We start from the raw sequence: 19,856 nt of genomic DNA, 5'->3' as shown, positions 1-19,856 counted from the left end.
TCTTCCATACATCCGTAATGAACCGGAAAATTGAAACATGAAATTTTGATATAAATGTCCCGGATACCAATCACCGGTACGAAGTTTGTGTTTCCCATTGAAAAAAAAAATAATAATAATGTTCCCTGTTGTGTGCAATCAGTTATGGAACATAAGTTAGTGAGCTTGCATAAATAAAGAGCAACTCTCCATTCCACGGTATATAATCATGAGCCATAACCTGATATCACTGACAGCACATCAGCTCATGTCAGGGCACAGCACACGTACGCGATGAACGAATTTTCAGCATTCAAAATTGATAGCCATTTCATTTTCATCATTTGACCCAGTGAATATCACGTCAGCTGATTAACATTCAATGGATTTTGCATTGTTTATACCACATTGACCTTAAACAGTATTGGCAAAAGGTCGTAGGGGAGAAATGTCAATGGCTGACAGCTAAGTTCACTGGTGGAAACAATAATTTTTGAGATATTTTTTTATTGAAATAAGTATCGATTACTAGGACTGATTTGAAATACATAAGATGTTATGGGGAATATCAATGATTTCTCTGAGAGTTACATTTACTGGAAGCAAATAAAACAGCTCTTGGAGTCAAGTCATGTGTATTCACCACAAGAATGAAAAAGCTGATTTTTTAAAAACCAAATATGATCTCCAGCTAAGAAATTTTTCACTTTCCTTAATTGATAAAAAGTTTGTACTCATGAAATAAATACTTCGATGAGTAAATTGATTGTTGTTTCTTGGAATGATGACAATCTTTGAATTGACCTTCTCATACATCACATTGAACAAAGTTTGTAATATCCAAATTAGTGGATGATTGCCGTAATCTGTGATTTCGTTATTGTAAATGAATATGTTGTTGTTCTGGGGAAGAAATATAAACTTCTCCCAACTTGACGATATCTCATTTCAATCTCAAAGTTTTTTTCCACGTGACAATGTCCTCTCTGATTCACCATATGAATATCTCCGTTCAATTATAATTAACTTGAAAAAACGTAGAAACGTGTTGATTACTGTAACCACGTATTTAATCATGAGAATAATTTTGGTTCTCAAGGGCACCAAAGAATTTCCGGAAAAAGGAAAACTCCTGATTGACAAGAAATCAAATACTCTTGTTATTCCGATAAACGAAAGGAACTTCAATTCTAGAGAAGTTCCATTTCTTTCAATCAAATCTATCTCAGAGAAAAGATAACTGATGTTTATTGTAGAATCACTTTCGTTTGAAAATGATTAACGTGTGTCCAAATGAAATCCTCGGATAAAATTAATTTCTTCTATCGACGTGGAAGGAATTGTGCCAAAAGTGGATGAAAAGACAAATATAAGAAGTATGTCAAAGGCTACGACATTATTGAACTTAATGAAATGATGATTGAATAATGGAGCGAAGAATCGGTGGAAGTTTGCAAAACAACACAGACAAGTTTCGATCCAAATTGTTGCTAATTTAACGATTTCTCTTGCACTCAGGTGACATTTTCATGACGTCAGGTGAACGTCTGTCGGTATTTCGTAAAGTGAAGCGAGGTTAAGTCTATTTTCAATCCATAAATAATCGGAAGCTACCGGTAGCTACAGTAAATCAATTCTAAGAAATACAGCGATATCAAATCAATTCACTAGCATATTCTATCAGCATTAAAATAAATTTAAAAAAAAACTATTGTCGCATCATTTTTTGTTAAAAACTACTGTACCAACAACTAAAATCAAGATGCAAAATCCTGGAAATACCGGAATGTGTTGCATTTACACATAAAAATTCATATCAATACCATCAATTTTGCAATACATTTTGCAATCTATAATATGCGGCTTCATAGAATTAACGAAACGGCACTATAAAATGTGAAAGTCCATAATTTTTTATTTCAGTGTAAACGAAAAAACGATAGAGATCTTTTAAAAATCACGATCTACATCAGTTCATTTTACCGCCCCGTCCTCCATTTTTTACTGCGCGCGCACATGAATTTTGCCGATGAGCGCCGAGTATACCCGACTATTCCCGACGTCGGTCTCCGTCATGGGACCTGTTGCATCAGCCATTTATCCTCCATCTTCTCGTCGCCCATTAGGCTTTGACTTTTTACGAGGTCGATAAAGAATTTTTCCTCACAATTGTCTGAATAAATCGTATCAGGGCAAATCATTACAATAGGATTGGAATTATTGAAAACTCTACATGTGAATGCAGCTCCCCAGAAAAAGACATCAACCACATTGTGTAGTAATGCCCGAGATTCGAAGAACAGAAAAGGAAAATGATGAACAAAATAGTGAAATACTATTAACTTCCGTGCACAATGTCGAATATTCTACATGATCTAAATCCCATAGTTATTAATCCTATTGATAAATTTCTGAATTAATGTAGTCTCAAAATCTAAATACCCATACGTGCAGTACTCTATATTGTATTTACAATTCAACTAATAAACCTTGCATATAGCTTAATAATAATGCTTAATAATAATAATAATCATTTTTTGAAAAATCCAACTACACAACAAAAACGTCAGCGTGCAGTGGACATTCGCAATATCATTCTGTAAAGGACAGATTCCTAGAATTTACAACTCTAAGAAATTCAAAATTGTATGTGACACCCCAACGAATATAAAACTCAGACATTGTAAGGCACCAAAGTAATTTTTATTTGAACCCCATGACAAAATTTCACTGATTTTTCCCTTCGTCTGTCTTCCCCATAACTTGATTGAACTTTACGTCCTACGGTTTCTGTCTAACAAAATTTCCTAGGACAAAAATATAAATTTACAGAATAAAATTTTTAATTTTTATCATCTTATTCTAGACTTCCTTCCTCGATCAATACCAACGTATCAATCACATATGAGCACACCAACGACATGAATTAGATTACTTTCAAAGTCCCAGATTACCCCATTTGTTAAAAGTCCTGGTGACAGTAAAAGGTTGTCCCAAAGTTATTCACCGAATGAAAAAGAAGACGTTAGAATACAAATGGTCGTGAGATTACGTGGTGGCAAAATACGAGTGGAAATGTTCAAGTTCCTGGCCCCTCGCCAGGGGATATAGAAGTCACCAAATTGATTGTCTTTGATGGTACAAAGTAACGAATGTTGAACCGCATCAGTTGACATTACGGAAGATTGAATAAACATATGACTTCCGTTTCCGGATCGAAGAATTCGGTTGATGTTACCAAATGAATTCAGTTGAATATTTTTTTCTCATTCGTGTGAATGAACTAAATATTCCTCTGACTCAACTATTCCTTTGACAACAACTACTTTCATCAACTACTAATTTGTATTGACACGTCCAAGATCGTTGCGTTAACGATTGACTTATTTCCCACATCGACAGTTGATTAGCGTCAAGTTAATTAAACGCTGATATTTTTCAGACGGAATAAAGTCAATTAAGAAGTGAATTTAAAATTAAATCGTAACAGGTCGATGAGGTGATCAAGTCATCGCCTAATTCTGTGGAACTGTCACGTTTAACGAACATCGTGACGTCTATTTTTTAATTTTTTTATTGATGAAATGAGAGGCAATAAAAATTTCGAATAAATACCGCTCCTCGTTATTAATTATAATGAATTTATTGGTAAATTTTATTGTAATTACTTTTGCTTTGATTAAGTACGAAAAATGTGGAAAATTGCAATGGATTAGAGTCACTAATTTTAACTAATGTTTATTCAAAAACTCTGTCTGGGTGCCATCATCAATAACGATATTTGACTAATTACTATCTTAGTAATTACTCCTCAGCTTTGTGGAACCACCCGCACCGATTCTGACAGTTTTTTCCACTAAATCGTGCCACTAAAACTTAAAACAGTTTCAACGGTTTCTGTATCTTCCGTTCGTAGTACTAAACCCCAGAATGTCACCGAGTTACTCGTAGAACTGATTTATTGCTGTCTCTAAACAATTTGAGCCTCGTAAAGGGGTGAAATTGCCCACATTCCTCGGTCAACTGATGTCACCGCAATCTCAGAATTAAACGGACCACATCGAAATGACAATGGAAAAGCCACACACATTCTTTTCGCATATAAAAGCCCTAAAAGTGCACGAAGAGAAGTATTCAATAACATTTACGTACTTTTTCCATAATTTCAATGTAAAATGTGGTTAACAAAAATTTGAAGGAAGTGTTGAGGGTGCACTAAAGCTGTGCCAATACAACAATCTAGTTAAGCGCATAGAGTAATTTCCTCAAATTCTCGGAGCTTTCTATTACTTTGTTATAACAAAGCACAAGCACATAAAGTAAGTTAGTGTTTTAGGCCATTGGCTAACTTTACGCGTAACAGTTTTTTTTCATTGGTCAATGTGTTGGAGGCGGGAAATTCAAATAGGGCGCGCGGACTGCGCATTAGATTTCGTCCTATTCAAGAAAAAACGAAGACGTAAATTAAGTTAGTGCTTTAGGCCGTCGGCTAACTTCACGTGTAAGACTTTTTTTTCATTAGTCAATGTGTGGAAGGCGGGAAATTCAAATATGGCGTGCGAGGCGCGGAATTAGTCTCGTTTATTCAAAATCGGTGATTGTGAGTTAAATAAAAGGGATTCGATTGAATTGATACTTTTCTTCACTTGAAACTGCTGCCAGGAAGACATACACTGAGACGAAAATATAATTTTGCGAGTCAAGTATTCTCTTGACAAAAACTTACAGCAAATTTTCCAGTGGAAATTTCGGGCATTTGTTGGTGGAAAACAAATGTGATTAGCAAAATTATATTTTCCCCCGAGTATACGATATTATCTTAAAACGATAATCGCATTCACATAAAAGGTCAGAATGCGATTGACTTCAGAAATGAAAAGTCAGAAATAAATTTTTTTTTCAGGCGATGAAGGTTGAAAAAGATTTTACTAAAAATAGGAAGATATTGTTGAAGGATTTCACTGACTGTGATATTCATAAAATACTGTGAATGGGTTATTCTAGACGAGGTGCGACAGACTTGAGGACTATTTGAACTTTCACTAAAGTTCTTTTGGTACTTCAGGTCAAGGTATCCCGAATCTCCGATTACGAATGAGTAATTAACTAAATTCTTCAGGTGAAAAAGAATAAAAAGAGAATGAGTAGTGAGACCAGGTGCTGCTGGAAAGTACAAATATTACCAGGTACTGTACCATAATATTCTTTACATCCTGTTGGAAATCGTCATGCTTTCCAGCCCACAAGGTTCATCATCTTTCGTCACATGAAAAAAATTTGCTGAATAAAAACCTGATTGATTTATGATGAGGGCCGATCTGATCAGATGAAACTTAACGTCTACCTGATTGATTTCTGATCGGTTTCCGATAAAGATCGACTTGATCAGATGAAACCTGACTATGATCAGATCAATTTCTGATGATAAGTGAGCTGATCACATGAAACCTGACAGCGATGGAATCAATTTGATCAATTTCTGATGACGACAACCTGATCAGGGAAAACCTGACTACGATCGGATCGATTTATGATCAATTCCTGCTGATTAGCGATCTGATCAAATGAAACTAACCACCATCGAATCAATTTATGATCAATTTTTAATAACAGCCGACTTGATCAAATCGAATCTGACTAAAATCGGATCAATTACCGATCAATTTCTGATGACCGACCTGATCAAACCAAACCTGACTACGATCAGATCAATTTATGATAAATTTCTAATGACGATCGACCTGATCAGGGGAAACCTGACTACGATCGGATCCATTTATGATCAATTCCTGATGATTACCGACCTGATCGAATGAAACTAACCACCATCGGATCAATTTTTAATAACAGCCGACCTGATCAAATAGAACCTGACTACAATCGGATAAACTACCGATCATTTTCTGATGACCGACCTGATCATACGAAACCTGATTACGATCAGATCAATTTATGATCAATTTCAGATGACGACCGACCGATTCAGATCAAACCTGACTACAATCCGATCAATCTATAATCCTAACTCAGGGTACCTGACCCGAATATCCATCCGGCTGAAATCAAATTCACAAATATTCATTCAAAACTCCCTGATCAATAGCCAAAATCGATATGCGCCATGATCTCTCTTTCCTGCCTCCAAAGTCTCTTCTTAACTAAATTTAAAAACTAGTTTATAACAATCAAATTTTTGCGCGTAAGTAGGTTTTCACGTTTCAAAATTTTTAATTAACCATCAATCAATCAATCAATCACGTCCGAAATTTTTTAATTCAAATTAAACAACTACTTCATGCTCATCTTGTCATCTGTGAAAGACTTATTTAGGAGTCTCTTCACTTTTATCTCGACATATATTCGCGTATCGCTAAACGATTGAAAAATGTATCAGAGCACATCCTCCTGTATCTTCATCCTCTGTAGGGAATGCATTCAATATTTCGGACCATAAAAAATCGAATCATCAGTTATTACGCCTCTCGCATTAGCAGTCGGAATTCATCTACTGCATTCATCCCTCGGGATTTACCCTGGCTTAAGACTTACTCTTTGAAATTCTACGGGATTACGCAATATATCAGCATGAGGGAAGAAGGGGGCGGGGAGAGACGGTGAGGAGGAGGAGAGGAAGGGGGAAATATTAATGCTGGCGATGGCTCATTTCATTTTCGCTGTAATCCGAGTCGTTCGTGCTGAATGTATTACCAGTTTTGAAGGTTTCCGAGTGAAATTCATTCGATGGAAAGGCGAATAGTTTGCGAATATTAGTTCATCGGTGAAAATAGAAAAGTGGGGGGAGAACTACCGAGAGAGAAAGAGAGAGTTTCTGATTTTTAGAACAAAAAGGAAGAGAACAATTTCAACACATCATTTACAAAATAATGTTGAATCGTTGGGGAATTTTTTTTACAATTTCCGAAATTTGTTAATTAATATAAAATATTAATTAATATATGTATAATATATGAAATATTTGGAATGAAAAACGTAAACATTGAAATTAAATTTGTTAATTAATTAAATTTCTTCGTTGATATTAAATTATTGATCGCATGGTTTGTTCATTGACATTCTTTGTTCGTTAATTAATCATTGAAATACCATAAACTTTTTATTAAACTCAAAATTCGTTATTCATAAATTATTTATAAAAATAGTGAGAAGTTGAAAATCTGGTGATTTTCCTCATTTTACAAATTTCCCTCCAAAAGTTACTGGAAATTTCACGGACAAAAAATTATAAATGAATAATTAAATTACGCAATTAAGTCCTTCAGTCATTCTTTATACATTATTAAATAAAGAATTTGAAAAATGGGAACTCTCACACTGAATGTTAAACAAAATCATTTTGTAATCATCGTAAATCCTAGAAATTAGAAAATCAGAGATTTTGCTCGAAAACTAAAAATAATTTTTATCTTAATGTACCATAAAAAAAATTAATTCATAATCACGATTAAATTTCTTGAAATATAAACAAGATATTGATAATTAGCTTGAGTGCCTCGTGAATGTCCCTAGCGCATGGAAAAATCAAACTAGTTATCGATTAAACAAAACATTTAATCGAGGCAAAATGATCAGAATTGTCATGCGTTGAGCCCAGCAGTATCATGTTCATCACGAATGACAATGGAACATAAAATACGAGTAAGTAAATTGATCCATAAGCTGTGCAAATGAGACAAATTGAAACAAAATATTCAGTGTTTATGTTTTTATACGGGATTATTGTGCATTGTGAAGCGATGATACAGAAAAAATAATATCGATGGATATTTCGGTTGCCCAGTGGAATAAATTGTTAACCGACAATTTTTTCATATAAAAATATTCTGTATCATATGAGAGGAATGTTGGGTGTCAAATTTATCGTGCTACATTTATGGTACCTCATTTTTAATGTAGATTATTTAAATGTGTTGGAATATTGCATAAAGGGCGAGACTAATTCATCCGGAAAAGAAAATAATTCCGTTCAACAACATTTACGTTAATTTATTCGAAAAAAATGAGAAACAAAACTCAATGGCCAGTAAAGATCTTCATATTTTGTCGATTTAATGCCAACAAATTGCGTAAATTATTCAATAAAAATTATTGGTTCAGATTAGATTTCATTTTTGAAGGGCAACATCATTTTTAAATATTTTTTTGAACAAATTTGAATTTTAAATTGATGTGAATTACTGATTTGTTAAGTAATTATTTTGTTATCGATTGTAGAAACATTAGAAAAACAATAAATGTCTCATGTACCAGAAATATTTTCTCTTCTCATAACAAAAAAATTACAAAAAATGAAAATAAATTAATTGTCTTTGAAATATTGCGGTGAGGGATGTGAATTCTTTAGCCGGAAGAGGAAATATTCCAGTTAAGACTTATTTTCCGGAATTTATTTTCCAACGAATGAAGTTGTGAATTTTTTACCACCAAATTACACCTCTAACATGCAAATTAAAACTGTCAAATAAAAACATCAATTTTTTTGTTGAGTATTAACTTTGTAATAAAGCGAAATTTATCAGTAAATTCCTTCCCTTCAAGGAAATTAAAATTTAATTTGCGTCGACCTCGTTTTTCTCATTAATAATTGTCCGTAAACAGCAAAAGAATTCTTTTTAATCATAAAAATGGTATGAACCGGATGTATTTTCTCCCCTTACTATACCACCAGTGAGTTAGTTTTTAATCGTCAATAAATGCCTCAATTTTTATTTCATTTTCAAGGCATTTTTAAAGCTTAAAAATGAGATTTATTTATTCCCAATCGTCTCATTCACTCGTGAGACATTAACAATTCAATGTTATCCCACACGAAGAGAATGTAAAATTCAAAATCACTAACGAAAGATAATCAACGAAAACGATAGCTAATCCAGTAATTTTTACTCGTTTCGAAATAAATTTCAATTTATTGTTTAAATTTTTGGGTGAAGAGAAAAGTTGGGACAGGTAAAATTAGAGAATTGAAATTTGAACGATTTGAATCCTTCATTTGGGGAATAAATCAATTTCAAGGATATCTACTATTAAACCGATCTGTATTTCACAGAAAAATCAATCACACGTTCCATCAATTTTCCTGGAAATCTCGATTTAAAAATAGGAAAAACATTTTCCGTTGGGAATTTATTTTGTCAAATTCTCGCTGACCTTTGAAGGCCGAACATTTCGTGGACTGGGATTATTTGAAGTTTCTCACAGCTAATTCATAAAAATATTTAAATATTTCGAATATTAAATGTCAAATGTTCAATCGGATTTGATTAACCTTTGTATCATATATTTGGCAAATTAAATTGTTAATCAAAAATTGTTTGATCTACACGAGGAGAAAATTCCAATAAAAATAATCCGAACAGTTTGAAAATTTTAAATTAATATAACAAATTATAATATTCAAAAAATCATAATAATTCCCTTAACATTTTTGGTCCTCTAAAATTGACTTATCGATTCTAGTGATTAATATAATTTCGTATTCTACAAATTACTGTTATATTTTTTAAAATAATTTTATATTCTCTCCGTGTACCCTCCCCCCACATCTAAAATACATAAACGTCAACGAACAATAAAAATACGTTGAATAATTAATCACGATTATACCTGTTAGTGTTATCTACTGAATAATAAATAATTTAATACTCACGGTGATGCGTGGGATAATTATTGTTGTTATTCGAGAAAAGTCGGTAATCCATGGTGTCGAGCCTCGGCGTACACAATTTGCCAGTAAATCGTCGACTGTCCGTATTTATTTTTGCACGTTTAAACAATAACTCAAACGTATTCAACAAAAGCCCGAACGTAAGTTCTTAATTACAGTCTGTTGTAATCCGGACGTTAATTACCCCCAATGATAAAATCAAACACGAAGAAGGATCGATCGATCGTTATGACGAGTCGATATGCCAATGAGCACACGATAAACTCATGAAGTGACACCGATAACACGGTTTACCATCCACACGTATCATCTGATTGTGTCTATTAACAGGACCGGTGATATGTATGTAATGTTGGATACGTCAAGTGGCCGAAAAATCTCCGGATGTCTAAAAAAAAAAAGAAAATCAAATAAATAAATAAATCAGTGGTTTTGTGGAGGATAAAAAAAAAATTCTGGTTTTTACACTCGCGGAGAGAAATATTTTATCGAAGAGGTGTTCATTGATCGATTGGGTAACACTCGGATTAGGGAATGTAATCGATCAGCGGTGATTACCAGGCTAATTAGCCTGATTGCCATTTTATGTGATTACCGTGATTACTAATGAGCTTCCGGATTAGATTTGGTGAGTATCAATGAATTCCTCGATTGCAGGGATTTTTAAGAGTCATTAACGAGGGAAATCGTGACTGTTCAAGCGTCACCGGAAATTTAATTAGTTTATGAAATATACGGTTGGAAAAATTATATTACGGGGACAGTTCAGGCATTAAAAATCATGAAATTTCAGGTTTCATTGATAATCTAATACAGTTTCAATATTTTAAGTGGCATAAGAATGAGAAATTTTTTTAAATTTTTAAACAATCTAAACCAATTGAAATTTAAAAAATCAAATTTTTAAAAAATTTAAATAAATTCAATTTTTTTAATTTTTTAATTTAATAGGCATATGAATTGCATTAATTATCACTATTTTCCAAGTTCAAGAATATATTTACAAAAATTTTCCGGATTTTTCAGATAAAAATAGGAGTGCACGACCATTCGCGACTAAAAAATCTACAGATGCGACTGGCAAAAAATATACCAAATCTCTTTATAAATATTTGAGAGACTGATTGATAATTTTGATTTCGTAATAAATTTCATAATTAATGATATGTAGCTTCGTAAAATTGACGAAATAGCACAATAAAATTTCAAGCTCTATAATTTTTAATTTGCGTTTAAATTAAAAATTAATAGAAATCCTCTAAAAATTGTTATGCAAATTAGTCCATTTTACTGCGTCTTTCTTCGTTTTTTACTACACTCCACATCACTTTTTGTCAACTCATTGTAATTGGTTAACGACAAGCGCCGAAGAAACCCGATTATTGCCGACGTTGGACCCCGTCATGGAACCTATTGCATCAGCTGTTTAGCGTTCATTTCCTCATCGCCCATTAGACTTTGAATCTTTACAAGACCGATATTGAAGTTTTCCTAAGCCGATAAACAAATTTTACTGCGGGGTATCATAATTTGTCAAAGGCCCGCAGATTCCGCCCAGATTTTAAGGCACCACAGTAATTTTTATCGAAATCTCCCTACACTAATTCCCGGATTTAACCCTCCGTGTAGGCTGCATCACTCTAAACAAATTTATTAGAAATATTTTTGCCACGAGCTTGAACAATTGACGAGTTAGAAACATCTCAGGGAATAACCAAAAGCCCTCGACTTGTTTACGACCTGACCAGCTCAACACATGAACAATCCCATAGACAAAAGGGCCCTGTCGTTGAGACATATCTCTCACCCTGGACGAGCCAGGGGCGAGGAACACCCTCGAAGGGTCTCACGAGCAAACCACATCGGATTATCAAATTAGCTAGAATTATATCGAGCCCTTTATCAGAAACGAAATATTAAAAACCGAATAAAAATCCAGATGTGAAGCTAAATTGAACAATAAATTCTACAATAAATTGTTAAATAATATAAATAATATAAATAGTTGAATAATATTATAAAAATAAATTTACATTTCCATCTTTCTTATCAAACACACAAACTATGACGAAATACCACACGACAAAATATCCCGAACACAAATAGAAAATCTGTTCTGTTGAATTTCTGATTCAAATAACACGAGGAAGAAACTTAATCTTATATTTTGTGTCTTATGTTTACAGTCAATAGTACCACATATTTTTGTTGTCGAGAATTCTGAGAAGTATGAACCAAGATATTTATGTTTTCTTTTTGACCCTAAACAGACTCAGCTAAATAAAACCCATAATAGCGACGTTCTATAAAGTCCAGGGTGTTGTACCTCTTCGTTACCCACCTCAATTCCCCCAAAAAAATTGATGACGATCCGATGTCTTCCAAACAACCAACGAATAAACTATTTCAAGCCAATTATATCACCGTTTCATAATTTAAAATATCCCATTTCCAAAATGTACCTCTAATGAATTTAAAATGATCCCAAAACTTCCAAATATTCTCTTATTTATCGCAATAAATAACTAATAAAATAATATTAATGACCAATAAAGTAACTCAGCAAAATGATTCACAAAAAAAAATATATTTACAATGTCAATAATATTAAAAATAATATTTTCCACCGTCGTCTGACTGGATTATAACGACCCCAACAACAACAAACCAAAATCGAAATTCCATTCATAAAAAAAAGATCCCAAAGCACATGTAGCGTGTACGATTTTACGACTTATTTTGCATTATGTTGTACCACTGGCATTCGCCCGTTCACGGTTCCCTCAACCCTCCCCCCCCCCTCCCACTCAATCCCCCTATCCCACCCCCTGCCCTGGTATCGCATACCGTCACATCCATCTTTCTTTGGTTGAGAAGCCGAAGCGAAGTCTTGGGACCACACGGAGAGTTCTCGTTTTTCTCAACCGCATATATATTTGTCTCACTTCCACTACCACCACCACACATCCATCTTCATTCTCTCTCTCTCATCCACTTCAATCTCCATTCTTCGGCTTTCATTTTGTTATTTTTTTATTTTTTTATTTCTCCCTTTTCCTGTGTTACATTCGCGTGCTTGGATTTGAACTTGTGTACCTGGAACACTGGAAGGCAGATGAGGGTTGTAACAACGAAGAGGAGGCATAACAATTGAATCATACAGCAAAAGGTACCGCGATGGGCACCTCAAACGAGCCAAAGATCCTTGTTACGTTCACTGAACAAGACCTGATTTTCTGAGGAATGTTGAGAGTCGATTGGATACACACAATGTAGAATGAATTTATGAAAATTAAGGTGAAAGGGGAGGAATATATTGGATGATTTTAGTTGAGAGGGGGGAGGGAAGTATCAGGTGAATTTTAAGACGATAATTGGTCTGGGAAGGTTGGAGAGACCTTGAAATGTGAAGATATGATGGAAGATCGAGATTCGATTGCTGGTGATTTACATGACTTTCCTGGATTGAGAAGTTGAAAATTAATCGAGCTGAGTTTATGATTTTCAGATGAAAAAGAAAGTGGAATCATCCAGGTGAGAGATGGCCAGCGTGAGGATGGGAAGAAGGTAGATCCAGGATTGGAGATGGAGCCTGAGAGACCCAGTGTGGAAGCAATGTTGATTCCATCGTTGAATGATTCCTTTTTTCAATGATTTTAAGAACGTAGGTGCTTCATATGGTGGAAAATATCCCAGGATCCGAAGTCCATGAAGCATTGACTCTCTATGGTGATCATGGAGAGGACAATGTAGATCCAGGATTGGAGATCGAGCCTGGAAGACCCAGCGTGGAAGCAATGTTGATTCCACCGTTGAATCCTATATCGATCCAACTTGATCGGTATGTGCTCCTTGGAATGTCAATTGAATCTTGAAAGAGTCTGGTCTTCCAGGCTGGAGGGGCCCAGGATAGAATGAAGCTTCATTTCATTGTCGAATCCAAGACTGATTCAAACTCAGACGTTAATCTTCCATTCAGCCCATATAATTATTAGCTTCATAAATAACGTGCCTCAATGTACCCAATTATATTCCCCTAAAATACTTCAAGGAGTTATCAATGATAATTAATTACTGGGGAATTATCGGGCGATTCGAAGGGTTGATCGAGGATTGTCGGTGAAGCCTCGATCGAGGATGGAAATTCCAGCCGGACACTTAGTGACTTTTCGAGCTTCATCCAAGCTTGCTTCAACCTTGAGAATCTAGGCTCGATCCACCTTGGTCAAGTCTCAATCGCACTTCATCCAATCTTCATTCCATCGTCCATTGGCACCTAGACAACTACGTCATCTACTTGATTCTAATATTATATACCTTTTCCCGGGAATTTGTATCTCAAAAATATCTGTCTTTGGCCAAAACAATAGATAACTCAGAAGATAATATAGAAAAACCCATTTACCCCTCCTCCCCTCCCGTCCTGCCCCATCCAGCATTCCATCACTCACTATATGGCACTCGCCCAAGGTCGAGAGAAAATCACACGTTAGGGGAAAACCTTGTCCCAGTAAAACCATCTCTTTTATGAGACTCCCGTTTGTGACAGCTAAACTGTGAGATTAGAGTGGTCCAAAGATTAGGTCGAGACCTTTGGTGAAAACCTTCAATATGACGATTGTTCCTAAATTACTCAGAAACAGGTTTTCCCATCATTTTTAACTTTGTTCGCACACGTCAAAATGCTTTTTCCAAATTTTCGAAATGATTACAAAACAAATGGTACATTCCTCTTGACTTCAAAGGGCATGATCACCTTTTCATAATGAATTAGCAATGGGGAGAGAAAAAAAATGCGACGAAATCGTTGAAGGTCAAGTTAAAAATTCGGCCCCATAAGGTTAATCCACTGATGGAAGGGATTAATTATTTCGAAGGACTGGATTTTAGTTGTAGATATTTCCCTCGATCTGGTGACAGTAAACGTTCATTCGTTAATAGTTAACGAATGTAGGATTGATAAATCTTGTCTGACTTGACTTTCGCCCTTCGAGCGAGGCGTTTGTTAACTATTAACGGATATTCATTTGGTCATTTTTAACTCTACAATTAATAGTTAATAGTTAACGACTTTGATTTGGAGAAAAATGAATCGTTCACTGATAGAGCAGGAGAAACTATTCAGTTATATCAAACTAAACTTCTTAACTGTCCTCATTATTCGTTAACTATTAATGAATATTCATTTGGTCATATTTAACTCCATCATTCGTTAATAGTTAACGAATTTGATTTGGAGAAAAAATGAATCGTTCACTGATAGAACAGGAGGTACCATTCAGTTGCATCAAACGAGCCTTCTAAACTAATGACATAATTTGTTAACTATTAACCAATATACGAAATAGTTAAGTCCAGTCGGGACAACTCAATCGTTCCCTCAATGTATATCACAAAAAATGAGAAATTTGGATTCCATCACTTGTAATGCTTTCATTCAGAAGTAGAAATTTCGGAAAATTTGGCCAGGACAACATCTGTCAGACCTCTCCACGTGGAACAATTATCCGCCAAAGATCTTCGGGAATTTTTCAGAAAAATTATCGAAAGTTTTTCAAAAACCCGAAAATATTCTCTGGAAGATTTTCGGAAGAGCTTTTCCCCTGAAGATGTTCTGAATGTGATATTAGAAAATATTCGTAAAATCTCTTCTGAGGACATCTCCAACCAAAAATTGTCTTTATAAAATCTTCCAAAGGATCTTTTGATGTCAAATCTCTTGTCAAATCGAAGTGACGTTAAATCGAACAATTGATTAACAAACGAACAAAATTAATTAACTATTTTCCGCACGTGTTCCCTTGCTCTTGACCTATCAAAGCTGAATCTGGTCAATATACAGATCCAATAAACTTCAGCTTCCACACCCCAGACTAAAAGGACCAAAGTTAATCCCATATTCATAAATATCAAATGTCATTCACCGGCTCAACGTGCGAGTGGACGATATCCAACGAAAAATTCGCCGATTAAAAAAAAAACTCGACTTTAGTCGCTTAATCTCGCACAATGAATTTCTTCCCAGGACTAAAAAGGATAAAGTCGATGGGAAATAAAACTGGTCATTCAGGTATCCTTCCCACAGAATGTCACGCATGTGTGTGACTCCCCTCGAATTTTACGATGACAAACCCATCGCAAATACCACGACTAATCCAACTAGACGGAAAAATCCACTTTTCCCATTGTCCAGTGCATGTTATATCGTACTAGTTGTTGTAAACTTCCAATTTTCATTCAAGTGAGTGTGCGTATATCAGTGTCGACGCCTACATACTGATGGATATTACTTCTGTGAGAGTGGGATGTAACCTGTATATATCAGGAAACTGAATTTACGTGACATGAACATCAACAGTTGCCAAAATTCCGCCTACATGAGTGGTATTTATGATTAATTTTGTGATAGCTTTACACGGCGAGTAAAATTCTTTAAAAATGACGTTCCATAATAATAATTCCCTAATCAACCAACCAAAACAGTATTCAGTAAAAAATGACAGAATTTACGATTTTTTTTCAACGAATTTTCCATATTTTTTCTTCGCGAAATGAAAAATCTGAGAATTTTTATAGTGATTCCGGTAAAAATTACTGTGGTGTCTTACAATCTCGGAAAAAACTTCAGGTCTTGGAAAAATTACTGTTGGAAAATTGGAACACAACTCTTCTGTTTATCTTCAAAAATCGATCGACAAGGTTTATGACGCGTTTGAAAGAGTCATCAGAAAAAAACTAATTTATGATCTGTTGTGCTCTGAACTTGAGACATGTGGTATTCAAAGAAAATTTTGTCCTCTGGAGTCATAAACGTTCTCTTGTTTTTTCGTAAAGATTTTTCAAATAGTAAGAATTCAGTCTCTGAACAACGATCCTCTAGGTCAGTCGTGCCTTCCCCGTGCCAATAATAAAGTTTTCAACTTAAAGTAATTGATTGTGTTGCTACATTTATTTATCTACTTCTACCCATATCCCAATAATTACTATGCCATCTAGGGAAATTTGTTTATCGGCTGAGGAAAACTATATCGACTTCGTAAAAATTCTAATGCAACATATCCCATGAAAAACTCCAACGTCGGCAATAATCGGGTATATTCGGCCCTCAAACTTTCGAGACGAGACCAGATGATACCAAAATCAGTCTCGATCTCATCTCGAACCTTCGTGACAAACCCAGATGAGACCAAAATCATTCTCCATCTCACATGCAGCTCCATCAATCTCCAATTAAACATCACAAAATATCACGATATCATCTCCTAAGTTGTCATTAAATAGCAAACGATTCGTCATATGAATATTCAACTCAGATGAAGAAAAGCTATTAACGATAATTACGTGAGAGCCATTATACCGGAGATTGGGTTATAGTCTCCTGAGAAATGGTAGCAACGATGATCGTTCAGTTTGCACCTACCTATATCTAACTCCCCCCCCCCCACCCACCCCAACCCGCCCCACTGATGCTATTTACTGAATAGAACTTTATGGATTTTGCGTTGAGTCAGTAGTTTTAATTTAAATTCCACAGGATGGATTTTCATCGTTCAGTTATCCGGATATTTCTTTTCACCGAGAGCAACAGGATCGTCTTATCAGTTATCTATGCGGCTCACTCTATTGTCAGTCGAAGGCATAAGAGAACTGTTATTGCTGATTACGCATGAATCGTGTACTGTAGATGGATTTACTCCGGAGATAATGCAATTACGCGGCAACTTGTTACTGTCATGTTCACACTTCATACACTGCCATTACCCAGCAATGATCGTTATCGTGACACAACGGTTATTACAATTATCGAGATTATATATAATCTTGAATTTCTCGGATGTTTTTACATTGTGATAAATTGATTATCGAATGCAATTTCCTGTCGCAAGAATTCAATCAATAGAGTGGAAAATAGTTGAGGGGAAATTGTTGATCGTTTATCAACATGATGGGTTTGAAAATCGTACATTGTTAGTAAATTACTTGGAATTTAATGTTTAAAAATTGAAAGTTAGTGATGTAAGGTTTTTCTGAATGGTATTTACCACACGGAGAGAAATATTCAAGAAAAATTACGTATTTTTTTCGGTTATTTTTGAACAAAATGCGATTGTCGGAAATTTTACCGAATTTTTCCGGGAATTTCCATAAGTTTTGGCTGACTATTTTTAAATTTTGATAAACAAAATACTCAATATAAGGTCATTCCATTGATGAAATTAATCAAATATTTACGATTATTTTTCCCACCCAAATTTCAGCCAATAGAATTGCACCATTTGTTGATATTTTGTATAGCCTACCTCGAATATCAGCGATAATTTTTTGAATATTTTGGTAAACAAACGACACTTAACCAAATAAACCTCTTTTCATGTCATGGCACAATTCTCTTGGCCGAAATTTGGATAGGAAAAATAATCCCCTGAATACCACTCGAGCTTCAAAATTATAGAATATTTCCCTCTAGGTTCCCTGCATACAAATGAAGTCGTCAAGTTTTTCAGGAAAAATCACTCGTGCTTCGCACTCGTGATTTTTTAGCCTGAAAAACTTGACTCCTTCATTTGTTTGCAACGAATCTATCGGGAAATATTCGATAATTTTGAACCACTTGTGGTATTATATGTGATTATATAACAAAGAAATGATTTTATTTCAACTGCAGTTTCAAATGACGCGGTAATTTCTTGTTTCCCCCGAAAAATATTGAATTCTATTAAAATTCCAAAAGGTCTAAACTTCAAGCTACCGTATACCGTAATATCAGCTCATTAGCAATGGGCTCCACGAAAATCTTCAAGATAATAAATCGCACGTGCAATAAATTACCCCAATAATCAACTTGTGCATTTCTCAAAGCGACAACTTTCGCATCATCGTATCACGTATCTTCATGAGTCAGGAGTCACGAGCAATACTCCCGCCAAACAAGTGTCCGTTTGTGCGTCGTTAAGTGTCGGTTGGCATTCTGACGTCACTGAATGGTAAGAGTTTGCCAATGAGAGCGAATATATAGTCAAAACCGTTCGCAATTTTCATTACCGAATGACTACCACCTGAATTCGGATTTCAAATTCATTTAAAATAGCTTTACCCTCGGGGTCGGTATGTTACCGACCGAGTACGCTGCTTTTGATCATTATCAGTTAGCAAATTTTCCGACTAATTGCATCAGTAAAATACTAAATAATTAGTATGTAGTCCGCATTATCTAAATTAGCTTTCGTAAGATATTAATATTTTGATTTTTCTATAAGATACTGATGAAAGATCTGATTTAAAATTTTTTTTGAAAAACCAAAATGTACTTTTCTTGCCTGGAAGTTGATGGACTTTCAAAATCGTTTGAAAATTAACTCAAAGTCCTGATTTTTCAATCACAAATAACTGGAATTTACCAGTTTCATTAATTTTGAAGTAAAAAGAAATGTCTTCCCTCAAATTTTTAGTGAAAAACCTCAAAATTCTTACAATACCAGAAATTATTCACCGGATTATCTTATAAATAATAAGATTATACATGGATACATATATAGATTATACAATATTATTTCTCACGTAAGAAATTGTCACGGATTTACGCAAGAAAATATCGTCATTCCATTAAACTCCGCAGTTATTAATTACGCCACAATAAAATGTAAAAACAATGTGAATAATAAATGAATATTAAGCCTCGGTGATGATGACTTGACTGAACTTGATGCCTACATTTCATTCACTTCATTTGCAATTCATTAGTTTTCCCAGAATGATTAAACTGAAATTTACATTTCCCACTAATTTTGTAATGTAATTATTCATTTTTCAATTGGTCAATGACAAAGTTTCTTAGAGTTTCAGTAACAGTTTTCGCAGTTTTCCAAAATCATGACCGGAAATTAAAAAAAAAAAGTATGTTAATACTAAATATTAATATTAATTTTTCATATTTCCATAATCGGAAATATGGAAAATTTATAATAATAATTTACTGGACACTGACTGAAATAATCCTGAACGTCAGTAAAATGGAGGACTAGATTACATTGAAGATACAAAATTATTGCAACATTATTATTATTATTATTATTATTATTATTATTAGTGGGAATTTACTGTCAACTACCTGAAATAATTCTAATTATCGCATGTAATACCACAAGAGCTCCGAAATTATCGGATATTTCCCGATAGGTTCGTTGCAAACAAATGA

At 34.4% G+C, this 19,856-nt stretch overlaps 1 protein-coding gene across 1 annotated transcript in view; it reads right to left on the bottom strand.

The window, feature by feature from the left end:
- LOC135168092 (growth factor receptor-bound protein 14-like) overlaps nt 1-19,856 on the bottom strand; it is a 299,386-nt gene that overhangs the window by 276,369 nt on the left and 3,161 nt on the right. Inside the window, exon 2 of the mRNA XM_064131986.1 lies at nt 9,644-10,049. Within this exon, the coding sequence (XP_063988056.1) occupies nt 9,644-9,695 (52 nt within the window). The 5' untranslated portion in view covers nt 9,696-10,049. The remainder of the gene's footprint in view (nt 1-9,643; nt 10,050-19,856) is intronic.

This window comes from Diachasmimorpha longicaudata, chromosome 12, assembly GCF_034640455.1.
Source record: "Diachasmimorpha longicaudata isolate KC_UGA_2023 chromosome 12, iyDiaLong2, whole genome shotgun sequence".
In the NCBI taxonomy this organism is placed as follows: domain Eukaryota; kingdom Metazoa; phylum Arthropoda; class Insecta; order Hymenoptera; family Braconidae; genus Diachasmimorpha; species Diachasmimorpha longicaudata.
This window is presented reverse-complemented; position numbering and strand designations above follow the sequence as displayed.